The sequence below is a fragment of the Medicago sativa genome, chromosome 5, assembly GCF_051527215.1.
Source record: "Medicago sativa cultivar Bolivia chromosome 5, Bolivia_mono, whole genome shotgun sequence".
NCBI classification, from domain to species: domain Eukaryota; kingdom Viridiplantae; phylum Streptophyta; class Magnoliopsida; order Fabales; family Fabaceae; genus Medicago; species Medicago sativa.
In genome coordinates this window covers 74,037,293-74,060,154 of record NC_140753.1, presented here as the reverse complement: position 1 = coordinate 74,060,154, position 22,862 = coordinate 74,037,293, and the positions used below count along the sequence as shown (strand labels likewise).

Sequence of the window (22,862 nt, the reverse complement as noted above, 5' to 3'; positions counted from 1 at the left end):
AGTGTGTGCAGAAGGGAGATACTTGAGAGAGAGAGAGAGAAGAGAGATTTTTTTTAATGACATGGGTTATTCTTGTCTTACTCTCCTTAATTGGTTAAAATCACTGATCGGTAATTTCATTTCAAAAATCAAAACTCCATTCCAAATAAAATTAGTCTGCGTTGTAACTGGATGGGATACTACAAGATACAACAAGAAGAAATGCATTCTTCAAACTTCAAAGGAGTATTCAAATTCAGTGAAAACCATAAGAGGAGCTTTTGGGTCCAATTAGCAATACCAATGGAGGTGTGATTCATAAATTCTAAGCATGTCAACCTATCACCACTCTAATATAAAATAGAAATTAAAAAGGGAAAATTACAATAACGGCCCTTAAGGTATATGCAAATGTAACTAACACCTCCTCTAATTTTACAATAAGCAACGACATCCCCCGCCGTTAAGCTCCTTCCAGTGTCGTTTAAAAGAACAAAAGCATTGTTTTTTTTCTTCTGTGATTCCAAACGTTCTACATTCATATAATTGATAAACTGCTTCAATGGTCCCCATCAATCTCCAACAAATATAGTGAAATGAAAGTGTTAAAACATATATATTGTCTTAAAAAGATAAGTTTTTAAATTTTTAAAACATGGAATGCACAATTATCAATAAATATTTCTATGTTTACTTTATTAACTTGTGCCTTAAGGGCACAAATTAGCATTTCCGTTTAAACAATTCAAAATAGAAACACACTAGAAAGAAAGGGAACAAAAATATGTCTTGAATAGTTAAACACCTAACTTCCATCAAAAAGCTTCAAACCACCATCTTTTGTGTTTTGGTTACATTAAAAAATTCGTAATCACAGGATAAAAGAAAGAAAAAAAAAATCAAATAACAATGGAAATAATACCGGTGGATTAAAAATACATAAATAGGGTCCCGTGAGCATAGCTCAGTTGGTAGGACAATGTATTATTATATGCAGGGGCTGGGGTTCGAACCCCGCACACCCCACTTATTCACCTTATAAGGTGAATTCTAGCCACTAGGCTACCTGACAAAAAAAAAATACATAAATAGGGTAGAACAAATAGCTACACTGCCCCCTCAAAAAAAAAAAATAGCTACACTGCCATATCATCTCATAAATAGGACAGTAATTAAGTGGGTGTAGGGACGAAATTTTAAATGATTAAACTTTGAAAGGGTAATTTGCCAGGATTAACGATTACAGAGACCGATTTTAAAATGACTCATAATTATAGGGATGAAACACATATTAAAGTCTTTAATGAATGAATCTAAAATGACCCTTAATTGCTTATAATAGTGACTGGAGGATGTACATTGTAATAGTGTGAAAATTATTGGTTAAAATATTTTACTTCACGGGGTTACCAATTTAAAGTCTAATTTTGGAAGAACTTCTCTTTGACGGTGGTCGGAATTTTAAATATACTAAAGAGAACTTTCTCAAAGATTAAAAAAAAAAATACACATTAAACTCATCGAAACATATGACACGAGTACATCAAATAATCAAATCCAACCCTTTAACCGCAAACCTTAAACTTAGAAGCACGCAGTTTCGGTGCGTAATCCAATCCAATTGCTTATCGTTGCCCTCTGAGATTCTAACAACACAATTAAGCATCAAATTCATCCATGTGAGTATATTACACCTAATCTCTCTTTGATTTCAATGATGCTATTCATTATATGCCATCAACCCTTCAGTGTTTACTAAACTATTTTCACGAAATTTTGATAAAAATTTAATCTTTACCCTCTTTGCCACAATCCCTTTTTTCACCATGTTGAATCATGGATACAAATCAAAGCAAAGGAGTAGTGCTCACAATTGCAGGATTCAAGTACTTGTCATGTCTTTTGTATTGATGCTAATGTTAGTGATTCTCTTTTTTATATTTGATAATGTTAATGATAATGGTAGCGATGGTGTAAAAGTAAAAGTTAAACCAAGTTTAGCTTATGAATCTCATAAACAAAAATGGAATAGTTTTGATTCTTTGGTGAAATTTCATCCCACAAGAGAGTTTAGGAATGGAACAGATTTGATATGGCAAATACCTGAATCACCTAAAGGTGTTCTTTTTCTTGCGCATGGATGTAATGGAAAAGCCATTAACTTTTGGGACAAATCAATTGAATGTCCTAATTGTATTGGTTTGCCTGAAGAAAGGTTGCTTGTACTTCATGGTCTTGCTCAAGGGTTTGCTGTTATTACAATTTCAAGTGCAAATAGATGTTGGAGTTTTGGTAACGAACTTTTGGTTGTTAAAGATATTCTAGAGTGGTGGATTGGTAAGAGGAAGCTTGAGAAACTTCCTCTTGTGGCTTTAGGTGCTTCGTCTGGAGGATATTTTGTATCTTTGCTTGCATCTGCTAAGAAGTTTAATAGTATTGTGCTTATGATTGCTGAAGGGATGTTTGAGGAAATTGATATTAACGAGGATTACCCTCCTACACTTTTTGTTCACATGCCTAAAGATCTTTATCGACAACAGAAAATTGATGAATATGTTATGGTTTTGAAGGATAAAGGCATCGATGCTGGTGTTGTTGAATGTATGGAGTTTCCGTTGTCGCCAGATACTTTGGCTGATAGGATTCCTGGTATTGATCAAACTCTTTCTAGGAATTTATTTGAAATGTTTAAGGAAAAGGGATTTATTGATGAAAAGGGATATATGAGGAAAGACGGTCGGAAAACGAAATGGCAAAATATTCTTGATGAGAGGAAAAATCTCTTGATTGATAAACAGTTGATCCCTCATATCCAGGAGGAGCTAAACCTTGCATTTGCTTACCATGAGATGACGAGTGTGCATTCCGACCAAATTTTTAAATGGTTTGAATCTCATATGGGCTGATTAGAACTTGCAATGCTCTCCGGTGTTTTAATTTCTGTCTAATTGTAAAAAAAAACTTTAGCCAAATGGGTGTTTAAATTTCTGTCTGATTGTAAAAAGTCTATAGTCACACGGGAGATTTATGTCATTGAAACGACTTGTATTCAAAGAGAATGAAGACCTCTCCTTTTATCCATTCTCAAGAGATAGAATTTCTCAACTATGTAATACTGCCAGAAGTTATCAATTGAAAAGGTATGCTTCTGATCTTTTGTGCCAAAACCATTTGTGCATTGGCAAGTGACCTTCTGAATGTTATCATAAATTTTGTTAGAAATTTAGAATTGAGATCTTACTGTCACTTTTTGCTTTCTTTTGAGATCTGATGCAATGATCGTTGGACTTGGTTAATCTTTTATATGGATACACTGGTGGATTTGTGTTTCAAAATACTCTTTTGCAATATGGCTGTGAAATTATGATCCTAACACACTGTTGACTATGATAGGCATGCTTGACTACCTGATCAGTATTCTTATGGTAACAATGAACTTGTAATTCTTTATATTTTCATTTACTTCCACTAGACCAATGAATGAAAACTTTTCTTTTTCAGTTTCTTCCCTTCTGTCATTAAACATCTTATAGCTTCTTCTACTGCCCACATGCTTTAAAGTTTCCATTCCAAATTGATCCATCAATTATTTAACATAATGATTTCATTTATATGACTTACAATTCTCTAAATACAGCCATTCTACATGAACTTGTAATGCATGAGTCTTTCTGTGAGTAAGTCTTTTAATTTACTTTTCCAAATTACTTACAGGCCCACATATGGATGGATGACTTTATATTTCACGTTTGTCATCAGAAGCATTTAAAAACATTTGGAACTTCACAATTATGTGCACATTTCAATGTTGAGTAAAATTAAAGTTTTGGGTCAATTTGGATTCATCTCTTCAGAAAATGAATTGGTTCATTTAGCTGGCTTCAGTTTTGCATATTTTAATTAACTGAATCATACATGAATTATATTTCTACCTGCAGGGATGATTATTTTAAAGTTATACCTACATATATAATGCTTATTATTAATAATATTTTTCTACAAGTTGATTTATAGAATTGTTTCTCAACTGCTGTTAAGTTTTTAATCACAAAAAATGTTCTGATTCCATGTTTTTTTTTATATTCAATCTATACAACTGCACCAGTGAATATATAATGCAGCAAACACACTTATTGTGATCTAAAGTAAGTGCATTGAAACAGTCAATGACAGTTAGTAGAGGTCCCTTGTATCTCTTAAGCTAATATCTTAAATTTGGAAAGTTTGGTTAGCAGAAAACGTGTTTTTCCTTATAAATAAAACACAATGATTCTTATTACATTACTTGTGAAGACTACCCTCTATTTATAGGGTTTACCTACCATTTTAATTGTTCTGAATCAAAAGGACAGCCTTGTACACTTCCTGTTAAGGCACTTAAAATGACATTAATTGTGCATCACATGGCCCTTCAATTCAACCCTTCTGCTGCCACTGTATATCACAAAAGTCCCATTTCATATAAGGGCACTCTTGGCAGCATCTTGGATGGTCCATGCGTTGTCTTTCTGCACACACACACCACCAACAACAACAACAGAAAATGAAAATTGCCTTGCATTTCACTAAGAAACAATGCTAGACACCTTTTCAATTAATGTAGACTCTGCACATATTTGCATGACTCCCCCAATCGTGCATTTATAACTTGAATGCAGTTCATGTTTGCATGAACAATCAACTTTTCTAGATTAGGGCTGCTTTTCTGGGTTGCTCTTTATAGAGAACCAATTTATTTTGAAAGACTATGCAGACCTTTATTTAATGAGAAAGTGATGCCCACACCTTTAGTGGTGAACGTTTTTGTATATACTTTAAGTAAGCCTCAGCTTTTGTTTAATGGATTCTATTTTCAGCAGGGTAAAGAAGGTTTTCTTAATAAGAATTTAACCTTGTTTCATATAAAATAATGCTTTATACTTGAATCTTATGAATGGAGATCTTGAATTACCATAGCAGCAAAATATTAACTTTATTCAAAACTTAGGAACCATATATAAATGCTAATTAACATGAAGTTGTACAGTACACTGAATCCATCATAGGATAAATTAACACATGATAAGTAAGTACCTAATGCAAAACACTCTTACTAGAAGTCTTAAATATAATATACGGAAGCAAACTCAATAAACTTATACATAAACCAAACTAATTAGATCATGCTCTAGGCTTAATTTTTCCCTCATTGGCCATCTGGAAAAGATGTGCTTGTGTTGCTGCAGCCTTATTTGAGCTGAGTGATGCTACAAATCTGTCTCTGACTTGATCAGTTGTGTAAGGGAACTTGTTGTTCACTAAGGAGTTAAGATAAGAAGCTGCACCTTCTCTGTAAAGTGCTCCGAGCGCATCAGTTCTTGTGTTGGAAAGTGCTTGTGGAATGCTGAGACTTGCACCGAGTCCTGGCAGACTATGCACACCAAAAACATTGCCCAAGGTTCCCCACCAGCCTAGTAATCCCCAGATGAGTTGTGGGTGAGTATTCCAGTAGCTGCAGATTTGAGGAAAAAAAGTTCAAAAATGTTATTTAACAGTTAAAAGTTTTGCAGTATATTTTGATAATTTACATCATGAGGTTTAAATATGTTGTTGGTCCCTGTAAAAACCTTTTGTACATGATTTATATTTTCAAAATCGATATGGACTAAATAAGGACTAAAATGAAAATTACATACATATTACGGGGACTAATTTCAACATGAATAAATTTTACATGGACTAAAATAAAACAATATTTTGCAAGAATTAAAAAATATAGTTTTTATCAGGGGATAAAAGTAAAAAAGTTTTATAGCTTCAAGGACTTAGCCTTTACTTTACAGTGCAACATAGTAGAAGGAACTTACTTGCATGTACCAGTGGGAGATGGTGCAGGAAGGAAAGGTGGTGTGGGGAAAGTGGGGGTCAATGGGGTGCCAGGATCGATCGGGGGGCTACCACTTCCATAAGTTGGTGGTGAGTTGTAGTACCCTCCTGATGGAGGGTTTGATGGTGTTGTTGGGGTTAAAGGGTTTGATGGTGTTGTTGGGGTTATAGGGTCTTGTGGTGGTGAGTTGTAGTACCCTCCTGATGGAGGATTTGATGGTGTTGTTGGGGTTAAAGGGTCTGTTGGTGGTGAGTCGTAGCCTCCTGACGGAGGGTTTGATGGTGTTGTAGGGGTTATAGGGTCTTGTGGTGGTGAGTTATAGTACCCTCCTGATGGAGGGTTTGATGGTGTTGTTGGGGTTATAGGGTCTGATGGTGGTGAGTCGTAGCCTCCTGATGGAGGGTTTGATGGTGTTGTTGGGGTTATAGGGTCTGATGGTGGTGAGTCGTAGCCTCCTGATGGTGGGTTTGATGGTGTTGTCGGGGTTATAGGGTCTGATGGTGGTGAGTCGTAGCCCCCTGATGGAGGGTTTGATGGCGTTGTTGGAGTTGAGGGTGTTGTTGGGCTTGTAGGATCTTGTGGTGGTGAGTTATAGTACCCTCCATCTCCTGAGGGAGGGTTTGATGGTGTTGATGGTGTTGGGTTTGAGGGTGTTGTCGGGCTTGTAGGGTCTGAGGGTGGACAGTCGCTAGCTGGGGGCGTTGATGGAGTTGGAGTGTAACTTCCACCAGTGGGTGGTGATGGGGTTGGATCATAACTTCCACCGGACGGGGGAGATGACGGTGTTGGATTATAACTTCCATCGCCTGAGGGTGGTGTTGGGGATGGATCATAACTTCCACCTCCTGGAGGAGTTGATGGAGTTGGAGTGTAACTTCCATCACCACCTGGTGATGGGGTTGGATCAGAACTTCCGCCACCATCTGAGGGTGGTGATGGGGTAGGAGTTGACGGGGTTGGAGTGTAACTTCCACTACCTGATGGTGGTGACGGGGTTGGAGTTGATGGTGTTGGATTGTAACTTCCACCACCATCCGATGGTGGTGATGGGGTGGGAGTTGACGGGGTTGGACTGTAACTTCCGTCACCACCGGGTGATGGGGTTGGATCACAATTTGGGGGAGTTGATGGGGTTGGATCAGAACTTCCACCACCATCTGAGGGTGGTGATGGGGTAGGAGTTGATGGGGTTGGACTGTAACTTCCACTGCCTGACGGTGGTGACGGAGTTGGAGTTGATGGAGTTGGATTGTAACTTCCACTGCCTGAAGGGGGTGATGATGATCCATGACCATGGCCATGATGACTATGACCATGACCATGACCGTGACCGTGAGAGGGTGAGGACCCACTAGAGGGTGGAGTGCCACTGCTACCACAACCACCTCCAGAGTGGTGAGATGGTGGACTATGTGAACCTAACAATTCCAAATCAATGTATTACACAACATGAAGGAACAAAACAAACGAAGTATATTACAAAAATAAATAAAAAATGCAAAATAGCTTCTTTATGAGAATGTTGATTTTGATACTTCAATTTTGAAAAATAAATGACCTACTACTGTGTAGCTTTCAAGTAAAGTCCAAAATCATATCATTAATAAATATATCCACTATTTTGCATAAATAAGAAAAGTAAAACAGATAGCTAAGTTAGAGAATTACATAGTTCAGTAGATAAATCTGAGGGAGAACTTCCTGCTTGAGTGTTGGCCATTACAGGAACAATAACAAGGTTTTGAGAAACCAATGCAACCAGCATTGTGAACATGGTAAGAGAAGCATTGTTGCTTCTTTTCTTCTCCATAGTTGCTTTGAGAGAAAAGGAAAGGGTGGATTTGGAGGTGGTTTGGAGAAGTGAGTGAAGAGTGGGTTATAAAATGGTTCACTGAGTGAAGTAAATATAAGCAGGTGGAAGAGTGTGTGGGTTAGTTGAAGTTTTGCAGGGTGCATTTACTTCTATTTACATTTACTTTCTGAAATAATGCATGAGTTTTGTAAAATAGTTAAAAAAATACACTTGACATGAAATTGAGTTGAGTATGTGTCAGTACACTTACTCTAAAACTCAAACCTTGTTTTCTTGTTGATCATATAACCATTATTAGTTGATTGGTCACTATTTGTTCTGAAGGGTTACTCTTAATTAAGGTTACTCTTAATTAAGGTGTTTTAATTTATTCTGGAAACTAAGTTAGTGTAGCACATTACTTTCTCCTCCAATAAAATGTTGGAACCCACGTGAACAAAAAATATCAAAGACTTGACTGTGAAATCAATCTACTGTACCCCAACATTTATGAGGAGTGATGGAGACATACTCCAAGAAAAATTTATCTATCTATAATTCAGAAACTGTTGTTGTTGATGAATCAATATATGATATATGACCTTTGCTTTTCATAAATAAATAGATATATGAGGGCTTATAGTCTAATATGAAACCTTCAAGTTTGGTGAAATGAGGGTTATTTATATTAGTGTATTGTATATGATTTATGAATGAATTTCCTAACAACTTTATTTTCTCATTTTGTTGCTTTTAGATTCCATTCCAAAGAAGGAAAGTATTCAAGATGATCCCAATGTTGGTTGTTAAATATATTTTTTGGTTTTTTTTTTCCTTTTTTTGTGATGGGAAGTATTCATAATGGTCCCAATGCTGGTTATTAAATGATGCATTACTAGCATACACGCAAATAGTACTGTTATTTAGAACTTAGAATGATGTATGCTTATTTTCCAATTGCTCCTCGCGGTATGAATGAGTCAATATAGAGGGTAAAAAATTACCTAACTCACATACAATGGTTAGATGTATAACTTATATTGAACTTGTAAAGCTTGGTTGGTTAAGAAATATGATCTAATCTAGCCACATTTTTGGGTGAGGGATGTGGCAAGGGCGACCTTGTTTGGATAAACAACTTGATTCACAAAATATGGCTTAAGTGCAATTTTGCTCCCCTTATTTTGGCTGAATCGGAATTTTACCCCCCCCTATTTTAAAACTCGGAATTTTACCCCCTCAATTTAATGTTTTTCGGAATTTTACCCCTCCTATTTTGAAACTCATAATTTTAACCCCCCAATTTAATGTTTTTCGGAATTTTACCCCCACCACATTTGATGTTATTATCCACCTAATTAATTATTTAAATTAAATAATTTTTAGTTACAAAAAATAAATAACTTTTTAAAAAAATAGAAAAAACTTTAAAAAATACCTTAAAATGCAGAAAAAATTCAAAAAAAAATACTAGAAAATAAAGATAAAATGTAGGAATTACAATAAATGAATAATTTTTTAAAAAAAATCAAAAAAACTTTAAAAAAATACCTTAAAATGCAGAAAAATACTAGAAATAAAGATAAAATGCAGGAAATAAACCAGAATAAACGAAAAAAAATTCATTAAAAATACATGGAAAAACAGTATAAACGGGAAAAAAAAATACATGGAAAATTCCATTAAAAAAATGTAGAAAAAATTCTAAAAAAAATGTAGGAAAATTGCATGTACTTTTTTTTTTTTCCCGTTTATACTGTTTTTCCATGTATTTTTAATGGAATTTTTTTCGTTTATTCTGATTTATTTCCTACATTTTATCTTTATTTTCTAGTATTTTTTTTCCTGCATTTTAAGGTATTTTTTAAAGTTTTTTCGATTTTTTTAAAAATTATTTATTTATTGTAATTCCTACATTTTATCTTTACTTTCTAGTATTTTTTTTAAAAAAATTTCTACATTTTAAGGTATTTTTTTAAAGTTTTTTCTATTTTTTTAAAAAGTTATTTATTTTTTGTAATTAAAAATTATTTAATTTAAATAATTAATTAGGTGGATAATAACATCAGATGTGGTGGGGGTAAACTTCTGAAAAACATTAAATTGCGGGGGTAAAATTCCGAGTTTCAAAATAGGGGGGGTAAAATTCCGAAAAACATTAAATTGGGGGGGGGGGGGGGGGGGGGAATTCCGAGTTTTAAAATGGGGGGGGGGGGGGGGGGGGGGTAAAATTCCGATTCAGCCAAAATAGGGGGGGCAAAATTGCACTTAAGCCCAACTTATAATATGATAAGTACTTATTTATAAGTTATTTCAATAACAAATGATAAAATAGTTAGATTATTTTCGTAAAAGTTAAAAGATGTTTTTATAGGCTATCTTTAAGAGCTTTTGCAAATAAGTTGAAAATAGCTCATGACATGCAAAAAATATTATGAAAGTAGATAAACTTAAATATGTTAATCAAAATAGTTCCTGCTAAAAGGACTAAAGTTTCATATTGACTAGATAAATGACCATAATTGACGGCTAATTTCTCTCTTAAGAGTTTAATGTTGACCATAATTGACGGCTAATTTCTCTCTTAAGAGTTTACTGTTGTTGCATTCTCATAGTTAAATTTGAATATGTGACATTTGATTAAGTTGGATGAGATTTGAACCAATGTCATTTGCTATTTGATGAAAAAAACTAACGTGAGAGGATGATTCAAATACATTAAATGTCTTAATGTTCAAAGAGCACTTGTAAAGTATTAACATGATTCGAACTCGAAGCCTTTGGATCTAAGACTTTTTTTTTGGTCTGTAGACGGAGTGGTAAAGACCACTAGAACATTCCTAAAACACACACACACTATAAAGTGTCAAATTTGAACTCAGACGAAGACGTTCAACCTAGCAATTTCAACATTGTCATTTGAGTTAGGCTTTATGAACAATACCTTTTTTTACTACTAAACCAATAAAGGAATGGTAAAGTATCTTATAAGTTACACGTATCGTCTGGTGGCTTTCTGATTTCCCGCCATAACAAGCAACTGCAAAGAACTTGTTTCCCTTCACTTTCACACACACACGCTTTTTTTAGTACAAAACCGTGTTTTTACGTGGGTGCTACAAGTGTGAGTGAATTACTTCTAATTCGTGACATTTGCTGATGGTAGGTGAGGTTGCACTAAAGTGTTGGGAGAGTAATTAATATGAATGACTGGCAATTTATTTTTCCTTTCAAGACTAGAATTTTGGGATTAATTAATCAAGCATCGGTTTGGTCCTAACTATAAATATTTTTTACGGAAATGCTAAATATTGTTTTTTTTAAAGGCTAAATATTGGTTCTTAGGGCACTTATTAAGAAAATTAAATTAAAATATTCTCTTCAAAAATAGTAAGAAAGTGTAAGTATATAAAAAGATAGCCTTGTTAACGAATGTCAATGTCCTAAAGGCATTGCATAAGAATTTCATTAAAAAAAATAATATCTTGGAATACATGTTATTATTTATGTCAATGCAATAATTACACAATTTTTTAATACAAACTACTACACTTCTAGTACTTAAGTCAATATCCTAAGAGAACTCATTATTATTATGTGTAAAAAATAGGAATGTCAACTTCCACAATACAAGAGATTTATGCTTCTATTTATTTGTCATTTTAAAAGTTGAATGGAATATTACAGGTTACTTTTTCATTAATTATCGAGTATTTATTGCAAAGAGAAAAATATGTATGAAAAAGGAATCCTTCAAAAAAAAATATATGAAAAAGGAAAATAATTCTATAAAAAAGGAAAATAATTCTATAAAAAATAATGTTTATTCTATAAAAAAGGAAAATAATTCTATAAAAAATAATGTTTATTGATTTTAGTTTTTACTTTTTTTTGTTGGTATTCGGGGTTCGAACCCTGGATCTTATGCATTATCTCTACCAACTGAGCTAACCTCACGATGACATATTTTATTTATTTTTTATTTTTTACTTTTTACTGATATGTGCAAATAACTTTAAAGTAAAAAGATTAACATTACAAAGTCTATGTGCATTGATGTAGCAAATTAACTTGCAAGCATAATATATTAAATTGAAATCTCTAATTCATTTAAGATAATACATGATATTTGAGAAAATCATTAATTATGTTAAAAAAAAATTTATCAAATAGTATAGTGGCTAGAAACTCGTCTTTTAAAGTGAATTACTGTAGAGTTCGTGGTTTGAACTCAGATCCTTGTATATCGTAATGTCTCTGCTAGCTGAGTTTTGCAAGAAAGTGAAAAATTATTTAAAACATAAATGTTCCAAACATTACATTTATAGTGAAACCAATGGAGTACATGCTAATAAATTAATAATGCTTCTATAAAGGTTGCCATGCCTTACCCTTCTCATGCCCACATGGAAGGTCTTGGTAATCTAATGGGTAATGAGTTGTGATAAAGTTGAGAAGTTGTTCATTTTCTTTTTATTTATTCACAAAAAAGAAGAGTTATCAAAATGCGAAGAATGAAATTCTATTGACGTCAGTAAGATACTCTCTGATAATCAGTTTTTTTTTTAAATACTTACATAAATTATATCAAACAAGAGTATTAGTATACTTTATTATTATTATTATTATTATTATTATTATTATTATTATTATTATTATTATTATTATTATTATTATTATTATTATTATTATTATTATTATTATTATTATTATTATTATTATTATTATTATTATTATTATTATTATTATTATTATTGGTTCAAAGTTTCGATAGAGCCAACTCATTTGTGGTAGTATAATTTACTCTAAAAATAAAATAAAAGAATGCAAGGTCATATTTTCTTTTTTAATAAATTAGATAAAAGTATCACAACTAACCCTAAAGTAGGTATTATAGACAATTGTACTATGATATTTTCGTATGCGCTTGTTTAAGATCTGAACAGTAGAGATTTGAAGACCTACATTCTCATCATGAGACACGAGAAACACTTGTGTGGACCAGGACCAAGAATTTTGGTTTGGTCACACACACAAGTTTTTTCCTTCTCTCTCTTCTCTTCTCTCTTCTCCATTTTCTCTCTCTTCTCTCTTCTCTCTCTTCTCTTTTTTCTCTTTGTGTGACCAAAGACCACTTGTGTGGACCAGGACCGCACAAGATTTTCTCCATGAGACACTCCAAGGACCATTTGTGGAGAAATAATCTTCACCCAAATTACGATTCAAATGTAATGTCATCATCACTTTAATATTCAAATGTAATGTTGCCATCACCGAATGACATCAATGTCATCGTATTTTAAGTGTAAAAACTGAATGACATGAGCACCATCAAATTGATGCAAGAGGAGCCGTGATAACATGCATAGCCGTCTCAACTATTAAGGCCGTAAAACCTTCGTTTTAGGCCTCAAACATTGTATTTTTAAAAAAGCTAATAAATATTGTGCTAGTATTTTAAAGTGAAAAATTATTTGAGATATATATAGTCCAAGGACTTATTATAAATTAAATAAATAAACAAACTAGGGACTCTTTTAAAAGCAATTGAATCACACGGTTTGTGTCTCTTTCGGTTTAATCAAGGGTTTTGGATTCAAATCTAACTTTATAAATGAAGCGCCATTGAAACTTTTGAAAGATAATTATATTTTTCTCAATTGTATTCTTATCCGACTAAAATGATTGAGAAATAATATTTATATAATTATTTTGGGACAAGAGAGAGCAACATAAAAATATGAGAGTACAAAAATCATTTCTCTAAAAGATTAATCTTTAATGTTATGTTTATACCCCATTAATACAAAAACGCGACAAATCATTTAAAACAAAAATATTTGATATTTTTAATGAGATAAATGATGTACATGCTAGTAATGTTTCTATTAAGGTTGCCATGCCTTTACCACTCTCATGCCCACATGGAATGCCTTGGGGTGGTTACCATAATCTAATAGGCAATGGGTTGTGATAGGAGATAATCTTATTTGGTCACAAATACAAATGAGTGAAGGAGTTAATCATTTTTTTTATTTATTTGCGGAAAAAAGAGTTGTCAAAATGTCAAGAGTGAAATTTTGCTTGTGCTGGTAAGATATTTTCTCTAACAATTGCTTTATGTGAAATTATTTTTTAAAATAACCTACATAAATTTCATTAAATAAGAATATTACCGGTACTCTCCTAAGAGTTTTAACGTTGTTGTATGCTTATGACTGGATTCGAACCCAAAACCTTAGTTCTTTGAGCCAACTCATTTGTCATTCGATATTGCATTCCATCCTTCTATTAATTTTAGAAAAATCTCATGAAAACTTATATAGGTACAACTTTTTCTTTAAAAAAATCCACAACATAATACTTCTTTTTTACTGTTCTAATTTCTACATAATTTGATATATAACTTTTGTAAGTTAATTCTTAGTCCACCCTTTAAAACTAAAGCTTAAATCAATTTTGCCTCTCAATAGGATACGGCTTCTTTAAAAGTGTACAATTTAGTTTAGAGTGTAAAGAGGACATTATCAATCTTTAATTAATAAATTAAAATTAAGGTAGACATCATAGATACGTAATAACAAATTATGAGTTTGTGATAATAAGAACATTTGATTTTTTTCGCATAACACTTTATTCACTTTAGATAATCCTCATCCGTCTCAAAGATATAAGAGCAAATATTGTTATTCTTATTAATTAATTTTTTTACACTTAATATCTTTTGTAAAACAAAAACTGTGTACAATCCATTCACTGCTTCCTTTTATTTCCTTATAATAATAATGATGATGATGATGATGATGATGAAAACGCTAACAAATGCCCATCGGCTATTGCTTAAGGAATCAAAATGAATTATTTTTGCATAGAAATATGTGTAATTATGATTTTTACAAGTATTTGACGGATTTGGATCCTCTACAACCATTTCTCTCATGTTGTTTGTTTGGTGTAATCTAAACCATTCATTCACTTTTTTTTTTCTCTCTCTCTGATGCTGTTTTTTTTTTTTCTTTTCATTTATGAGTCAATCAACTGTTGAATTAGAAAAGAAGAGAGAGCTACACAAAAGAGGATCCAATTCCGTATTTGACTTGTATTTTTAAAAGATAATTTTTTTAGGTTCTTTAAACAATGTCTAGCATGGCCCTAATGATATTAATAATAATGAACCTTCCATGTTAAACATTCTCCAACTAGAAATGAACCCACAAAATACAGCTTGATAACATGACAACAATACCATTCTCTGTAAACAACTTGTTGAAATTGATTCTAGGCGGTTTCAAACAACATTATCTCCAACATGTTCACATTAGTGTTCAGCCTACCCTTCTAATTACTTTACATAGATATTGTAAAGTTGTTATTCAAAGACGGTGATTCTGTACCAATATTTACTCATATTGCTGCAATTATGAGCAAAATCATCATGCTGTATAATGTAACAAGATCCAATGTCATACACAATTATTAGACTTCACCAGATTTTTAGGGATTTCTTGATGACTACAAAAGCTTCTAACGTTGACCATTAAGAGATGAATCAATTTTTATTTCCTCGTGTATTTCTCATGCACATAACTATGATTACGTGTCATTCTTTTTGGACAATGAATCTATAACCGTCAGGAATATCCAACTTAGTATTCTTTTCACAACCTCTCTCTAATGTATGGTATTGTTTTAATTTTAATGATGATACCATATTCCCTACAATAAATGTATCATGTAGTTAATAATTTCAACCGTCCGACCTAAATCAAGGATTGAGATCGTTTAAAACTGATTTTTAGTAATGTGTAATTTAAGATGTTTGGTCTCAAATCAATGATCGAAATTGACTCTTGCATAAATTTGAGATGTTCGGTCGTAAATCAATGACCGAAATTAAATCTTGCACAAAACTATGTTTCATTATTAGTACATGGAATTCAAATTCATTTTTAATTTGAATTTTTTTTTTTGTTGATTTGACTAGACCACAAGCTTTCAAATAAGAAAATTGTTAGCCTATTAGGAATTGACTTCAAGAATGATTAACGTTGTTATAAATTATAATATTATTCAAGTCAATTTGACATCATTCATTTTCTTCCACAGACCAAAAGGAATCCTATAAATATGTGAACCAACATGCTAGAACCTCAAAACAAATTTTATATATACATTACAATAAAGTTTCAAAATTTTCAAAGCTCTTTATCCTAAAATGTCTATAGATATTATCTCTATTCTTTCATGTGTCTTGTTTCCCCTGTTTGCTCTGTTCTCTTTCAATTTCTTGAGGCACAAGCAACAAAATAGCAAAGACAAAAGAAAGCTTCCACCAGGTGAAATGGGATTTCCATTGATAGGAGAGACCATGGAATTCTTCAATGCTCAAAGGAGAAACAAATTGTATGAAGATTTTGTTCATCCTCGAATCACGAAACACGGAAAGATCTTCAAAACAAGGATCATAGGTTCACCAACAGTGATAGTAAATGGAGCTGAGGCAAATAAGTTTATTTTGTCCAATGAGTTCAAGTTGGTAAAAAGCTCTTGGCCTTCTTCCTCAGTTCATCTCATGGGAAAAGACTCTATCATGGAGAAAGATGGCGAAAGACACCGCTTCCTAAGAGGCGTTATCGGCACTAGTCTTGGCTATGCTGGACTAGAAACATTAGTTCCAAAGTTATGCAACTTTGTTAAGTTGTATTTATCTAAAAACTGGAATGGTCAAGAAGAGATTAGTCTCTACCGCTCGACGAAAGTTCTTACATTTAGCATTGTTTTCGAGTGTTTGTTAGGCATCAATGTGGAACCAGGTATGGTAGATACTTTTGAGAGAGTGTTGGAAGGAGTTTTCTCACCAGCAATTAAGTTTCCAGGTTCTAAATTTTGGAGAGCAATGAAAGCTAGAAAGGAAATAGAAAAGATGATAGTGAAAGTGGTGAGAGAGAAGAGAAAGGAAATTGAAGAAGGAAAGTTGAAAAGAGAGGAAGATAGAATGTTAATGTCTAAATTGGTATATGGAATGATCCAAGGGGAGATTACTGAAAAAGAGATTATAGATAATGTGGTTTTGCTAGTTTTTGCAGCTCATGATACTACTTCTTTTGCTGTTGCTATGACATTCAAGATGCTTGCTCAACATCCTGATTGCTATGGTAAAGTTCTACAAGGTAATATCATAATCAATTTAATTTATATGCATCGACAACGTAAAGATATGATAATGATAATGTAAAAGTGCTTAATTTTATGCAGAACATGTTAATATAATGCATAGCAAAAGAAGGGGTGAGAGTCTAAATGTAGAGGACATAAAGAAGATGAAGTATACATGGCAAGTTGCTAGAGAAAGCATGAGACTGTTCCCTCCAATATTTGGTTCTTTTAGGAAGGCAATTACTGATATTGAATATGAAGGATTCACTATACCTAAAGGATGGAAGGTAAATACTATAGTTTTTTTCTTTCTTGTTACACAAGTTAAATTATGAATAATGCTTTTTTAATTTGGGTTTTTATGATCCTTTCCAGGTGCTATGGACAACATATGGGACACATTACAATGAAGAGTATTTTAAGGATCCTACAAGTTTCAACCCAAGTAGGTTTGAGGAAGGAATAGCACAATATGCATTTGTTCCCTTTGGAGGAGGGCCAAGAGTGTGTGCAGGGTACCAATTAGCCAAACTAAATATTCTTATACTTGTGCATTATGTTGTGACACAATATGACTGGTCCTTACTCCATCCAGATGAAACAGTAACAATGGATCCTCTACCCTTCCCTTCCCTTGGAATGCCCATTACAATTTCCCTTAAGCATATTTGATAAGACCAAGACAAATTTGTTTTACCACAAATAATAATTGTACTCTTTGAGCACATTGCCATTATTGTTATATAGATATAGATAAGATAAGATAAATATTAATTATTCTGTTTTATTATCCTATGAGATACTTAGCACATGTTACTTGGACATGGACAAGTATTAAAATAAATTAAACTGAAGCACATGAGCAGCATCCCACTAATTTTCTCTCGTACAAAAAAAAACAATTTTTGTTGGAAAGTAAAGGTTCTTGCAAAAGATAATATTGGGAAAAGAGCAATGCTATATATCTAGAAAAAAAACATCAAGAATTCTTCAAGAATAAAGAGCAACCAATCACAATGCACTATTTGCCACAATTCAAGGAGGTGTTGCTGAAAAATAGGAAGTGGACAAATAAATCATGCAATTAAAACTTGCCACATGTGTCTTGAAAAATTCTTGATGCTATTTTTCTAGATAAATAGCATTTTCCTTGGGAAAAAGAATTTAACGGGAATAACACCCGTTGAAGTCACAAAAACAGAAGAAAAGATGTCGGTAGTACCATTTTCAAGAAAATTGCTAAATTAAACGGTTGATATAAAAAATTGTGATGGGCATTGGGTAGCTATGACGTAAACTGTCTATAAGAAAAGTTGGTTCAATGAAAGTTAACGTATTTAGTTAAAAATTTAAATCAAATACACCAATTTTAATTGATCATTTATTGATGTCCGGGTGTTGAGGTAACGAAAATATCATTTATTTACAAAATGTAGTTTAGTGTGTGCTATTTTAGGATAAGTTTTTAGGTGGTTTGGCGTGACATCAGTAGTTCTAGGAGACCTCTTCATTTTGTTAGAGAGTTTTTGTTTGGGAGCTTCAAATAAAAATACGAGGAAATGTTTTCTTTGATATGGCATTCGGTTCTTTGGGTGGTTTGGAAAGTTAGAAATGATCTCATCTTCCGTGCTAAGAAGCATTCATTTGAAGAGGGTAATTCATTGTAGAGTTCAGGGAGTATAGAAAACAACAATGAATTACATATGAAAATTACAAAGAGTATTTGACAGTATATCTTGATGTAAAATTTTAAAACATTAAATAATACCATGGTCTCTATTATAAAATAAATTTCTCTTTTTAGATTTATTTAATAAATTATATATTTAGTTTATGTTAAGACTAGATAAATCATTTACTGAATGAATCTAAAAAAAATTCTTTTATAAAAGAGATTGGTGAAAGAGTATATGAGATGCATTTAATATCATTCACTCACTCACATTTAATTGCCAATATCTAATGATGATTATGCAAATAATTTCGAGTATAGTTCTACAATTACAAATAATTTCTTCCCTAAAAAAAATTACATTTTTCACCTAAAAAAAAATTACAAATAATTTCTCTTCTTTTCTTTAAAAAAAATAATTTCTCTTCTTAACTACCGAAAGTTTTTCTTTGACACAAAACAAACGACATTCATTCATTCAAATTGATAGAGTATATCGATGCAATACAAATTCACTAAAAACAAAAAGGATGAATCTGTGAACAAACTAACGACATCCATGTTAACAGCATAAAACGGCAAAGTACATAAGCCTACAAATATGACTATATTAAAATCTCCGGAATAGCCATGCCTCCGGATCTGCAACGTTGATGACGCCAAAGTCATTGGTTGGATCTGCACTGGATCGAAGCTGATCTAACAATATGAATTGAACAAACACCTGAACAAGGAAAAGACAAACAAAACAGCGTCGCACTAAGACGACGAAATCACAAAAGAAAAACCTAATTCAATGTGAAAATTACTTATTTAAATAGAAGGGAAAGAGAAAAACGATTTAGAGAAGTGATTTGGGGTCAAAAATTGACCCTAAATCATCCCTCTTTGGTGGATGAAGGAGAAGAAATTAGGGTTTCAGCCGACGGCTCACAAAAGAGAGTTAACTACCGAAAGTTTTGTGGTGTGAAATCAAATACTTAGACCGTTAATGTCGAGTATATAGTTCAGGAAAAATTGTTTCGGGATAGCATTGCTTAACTTCTACAATAAATATTTGTACAAAACGTAATTCCTTCATAAAAACAAATACTCATGACAATGCATTATCTTATCAATTGAATTATATTTACATGGACTCAAACATGCTACCTTCTGAAAGTATAGTCTTTTCTCCCAACTCCATTGGTTTTTTTTTTTTTTTTAACTTAATAAGTGAATATATCTTAAATAAAGTGAGAAGTAAAGTGAACATATCCTCAAAAAAACAAAGACCGTGACAGGCGCTGTTTTATTTTACCAATAGCATGACAACCGTGCAAGTGAGTTTTTCTGAACAGGAACTGTGCAAATGAGTTATTGCTGATGTTATTATTATTGTTATTGTTTTTTGAAGGAATTATTATTGTTGTTGTTGTTTTATCATCATCATCATCATCATCATCATCATCATCATCATCATCATCATTTTAAAGGAGAATGCTAACAATATAAGTATAAATCCTTCAAAAAACAATATAAATAAATGGCTTTTATATTATATCAACATTTTTATAGTAAAAGCGGTCCATATATATTTATTTAGAGGGAGTGTTATTTGAACAACCATTTTTATTTTATCATAGGGAATTTGTTTTTTATGTAGTGATAAGCAATTACATCTAGGTTCGTATCTGATAGTTTCTCTCCAATTTTCAAAACAATCGACATGTTTTCGTTACTACAATTTTGAGTGAAAATATAAGTAAACGTTTGTCATGTTGTGAGGGGAGCATGGAGATTATTCACATTAAGTCAAAAATAATTATACAAGTGAGTTAAACACTACTATTTTAACTTAAAACCTAAAGGTTTGCGGTCTCCATTTTTCAAACAATGTGGACTTTTAACTCACTTCACACTTGCCACATCAATGTCACTAATTTGAAAAGGTGCTATGTTATATGATAAAAAAAACTATAGTAATAGAGAGAAATTGAATTGATCATATTTATTTATTGATATGAACTCAATTGAATATTTGTATCCATTAAAATACTTAAGAATGAGAAATGAAAAGGATAAATTTTCATTACAAATTTAACTCAGCCTAATTAGACTAAAAATAACTTATAGAAAAATGAAGAATATTTTGTAAATCAAGTTATTCACTCATGCAGATGTAGAGACACTAATCTCTCAAAATAACGCAACTCCAATATTTTTCCATGCACAATTGTTAGAAACTAGAAATTGAAGTCCTGACCTAATAATTGAGAAATTCAAGCATCTACTAGTTATATCACGTCATATTAGTAAAATAAGATGAAAATAACCTATCAAAACATTATAAATTGTATCAAATCCATAGGCTATGTTTGGAAGTTAAGTTTTGGAGGAAAATGGAGTGGGAAGTGTAATTTTTATTTCTAAATTAAAGACATTATTAAATGTTTCTTTTCTTTTTGTCAAATGACTAGAAATTCAACTCTAAGTTTTGGAGGAAAATGGAGTGGGAAGTTTAATTTTTATTTCTGAATTAAAGACATTATTAAATGTTCTTTTTCTTTTTATCAAGTAGTTTAATGACTAAAAACTCATCTCTTGAGATGAAATAGGGTGTCTAGAGTTCGAACACCGGTTTATATATATGTTATACAATGTCTTATCAATTGACCTACACTCACGAGGATTAAACATTTTAAATATGTTTCTATAATTGATTAAAATGTTCATTGGAATATTATATTATCATCTATCACATCATTCCTTAAAATAATTAAAATCTCAAATATATACTAAGATTTAAACTTGGCTTCTTATTTTTTGTTTCAAAATAAACTACAAATTGGCTTTTCAAAACACTACAAAACCCAACTCTCAACAATACCTTTATTAAATTCCTTCAAAAAAAAAACAATACCTTTATTAAATAGTTATTTATGATATAAGTCAAATAATTAAAGTCTAAATAGTAAATGTGTTAGTCCTGTCATTTTCCTTCTGCATTTATAGTGTTGTACACATGGGGTCCGAGGAGGAAGAGTTGAGTTGGCTATATGCAGTGCACAATTTAGGCTACTAAATTTCCGATACTGTTTTTTGACTATATAATATGCAGTACTTTAAGAATTTGGCAGAATTTTAAATCTTGGCAGTGTTTTAAATATTGTGTCTTGGATCAAAAAAAATTGTGTCGGTTGTGAAGGAAGTTAAGATGGTCTGGTGTGCCAGCAATTGGCAGCTAGGCAGCGTCAGTGCACAATAACTACTTGGTTTTTCTTATTAAAAACAAAAATAAAAAGCTCAAAAAAAAATAATAAATAAAAACTCAATTTTTTTTAATAAACAAAAATGAGATATATTAACACCAAAAAGGAAAACTCACCAGCACAAGATGTGCTAGAGAGAAACACCAAAGATTACAATGATATTGGTCTAAAAATGAGATAACGCAAAAAAAAAAAGCAGAATCAACATATACTCAAGCTTGGAAAAGGACAAAACCACCAACTATGGTAACCTAAAGCAAAATTAGCATACTTTGCTTTAAGCCAAAAAAAAAAAAAAGCAACTTTACTTTATCTAGAAGCTGAGAAATTGATATTTCCTTGTTTTTTAATATCCAAGCGCAAGATAGTCAATTAAGCTGCAAAAATGAACGACGAGCTTTATAACCAGTTGTTGAGAAGGCGAATTAAACTAAATGGTCTGAAATATGCTGAGAGACAACCGAAGAGAAGCCTATCCAATTACGAACAAGGTGCCAAAGAGAACCAAATATATTGCAAGATAGAAACAAGTGTTGAGTTGTTTCCCAACCCACTCACATAGTTGTGAATCGTTAGGGAGAATGCCACGTCTCACCAAATTGTCTTTAGTCGGCAACCTATTGCAGAGAAGTCGTAAAGCAAAAATAGAAACCTTCAAAGTACTAACATCTTTATGCCAAATAAGATTTGAAACTGCGGTCAAACTATGCGTCTCCTGACTAGTGAGCATCCAATACACCTCGCGGACAACGTACCCTCCACTCGAGTGAAGTTGCCAAAGCCACTGATCTAGAGTATTAACCTGCAAATTAATATCATAGAGTAATGGCCTACACTCTCCTACCAGCTCCTCCTCTTACACCAACAACTGACACTGCCACTTCCAAGCCTCACCCCCCACCCCACCCTAAAGAAAACATATCTCTCACCATGCTCCACCTATGGATAGACAAATCAAAGAGTTTACTAAAGCGCTCACACAAAGGTATCGCCCCTAACCACGAGTCCATCCAAAAAAAAGTATCAACCATGTCACCAACTTTTTTCCTTAAATTCTCCTCGAACCAACTTCCCCCCTCAACACCTATGTCGTCACGGATTCTCGCCACCTCCCTCGACCAAGATGACCCATACTGACCCCTTTCT

The 22,862-nt window shown here is 32.5% G+C and overlaps 3 protein-coding genes and 1 long non-coding RNA gene across 4 annotated transcripts; 3 read left to right on the top strand and 1 right to left on the bottom strand.

The window, feature by feature from the left end:
- The first annotated feature begins 1,429 nt into the window (after positions 1–1,429).
- Positions 1,430–3,146, top strand: LOC146924902 (secretion-regulating guanine nucleotide exchange factor). The gene has a single exon (XM_085709835.1). It carries the CDS (start codon positions 1,806–1,808, stop codon positions 2,883–2,885), a length of 1,080 nt encoding a protein of 359 aa, XP_085565961.1. The 5' UTR covers positions 1,430–1,805; the 3' UTR covers positions 2,886–3,146.
- A 1,780-nt stretch (positions 3,147–4,926) lies between these two features.
- LOC146924900 (uncharacterized) lies at positions 4,927–7,723 on the bottom strand. The gene is made up of 3 exons (XM_085709834.1): positions 7,514–7,723; positions 5,826–7,263; positions 4,927–5,470 (listed from the first exon to the last, which is right to left on the bottom strand). Exons 1-3 carry the CDS (start codon positions 7,653–7,655, stop codon positions 5,140–5,142), a joined length of 1,911 nt encoding a protein of 636 aa, XP_085565960.1. The 5' UTR covers positions 7,656–7,723; the 3' UTR covers positions 4,927–5,139.
- LOC146924901 (uncharacterized) lies at positions 6,467–7,692 on the top strand. The gene is made up of 2 exons (XR_015010301.1): positions 6,467–6,582; positions 6,622–7,692. It is a non-coding gene; the product is annotated as an uncharacterized LOC146924901 (long non-coding RNA).
- Positions 7,724–15,727: 8,004 nt separating the features above from the next.
- CYP718 (cytochrome P450, family 718) lies at positions 15,728–17,518 on the top strand. The gene is made up of 3 exons (XM_085709833.1): positions 15,728–16,807; positions 16,893–17,080; positions 17,169–17,518. Exons 1-3 carry the CDS (start codon positions 15,853–15,855, stop codon positions 17,463–17,465), a joined length of 1,440 nt encoding a protein of 479 aa, XP_085565959.1. The 5' UTR covers positions 15,728–15,852; the 3' UTR covers positions 17,466–17,518.
- The last annotated feature ends 5,344 nt before the right edge of the window (positions 17,519–22,862 follow it).

Coding starts and splice junctions, on each gene's coding strand:
- LOC146924902 (XM_085709835.1), top strand. CDS start 1,806: ATGTTGAATCATGGATACAAATCAAAGCAAAGGAGTAGTGCTCACAAT.
- LOC146924900 (XM_085709834.1), bottom strand. CDS start 7,655: ATGGAGAAGAAAAGAAGCAACAATGCTTCTCTTACCATGTTCACAATG. Junction 7,264..7,513: donor AGATTTATCTACTGAACTAT/GTAATTCTCTAA, acceptor TGGAATTGTTAG/GTTCACATAGTCCACCATCT. Junction 5,471..5,825: donor TCTCCCACTGGTACATGCAA/GTAAGTTCCTTC, acceptor TCAAATCTGCAG/CTACTGGAATACTCACCCAC.
- CYP718 (XM_085709833.1), top strand. CDS start 15,853: ATGTCTATAGATATTATCTCTATTCTTTCATGTGTCTTGTTTCCCCTG. Junction 16,808..16,892: donor CTATGGTAAAGTTCTACAAG/GTAATATCATAA, acceptor AATTTTATGCAG/AACATGTTAATATAATGCAT. Junction 17,081..17,168: donor CTATACCTAAAGGATGGAAG/GTAAATACTATA, acceptor GATCCTTTCCAG/GTGCTATGGACAACATATGG.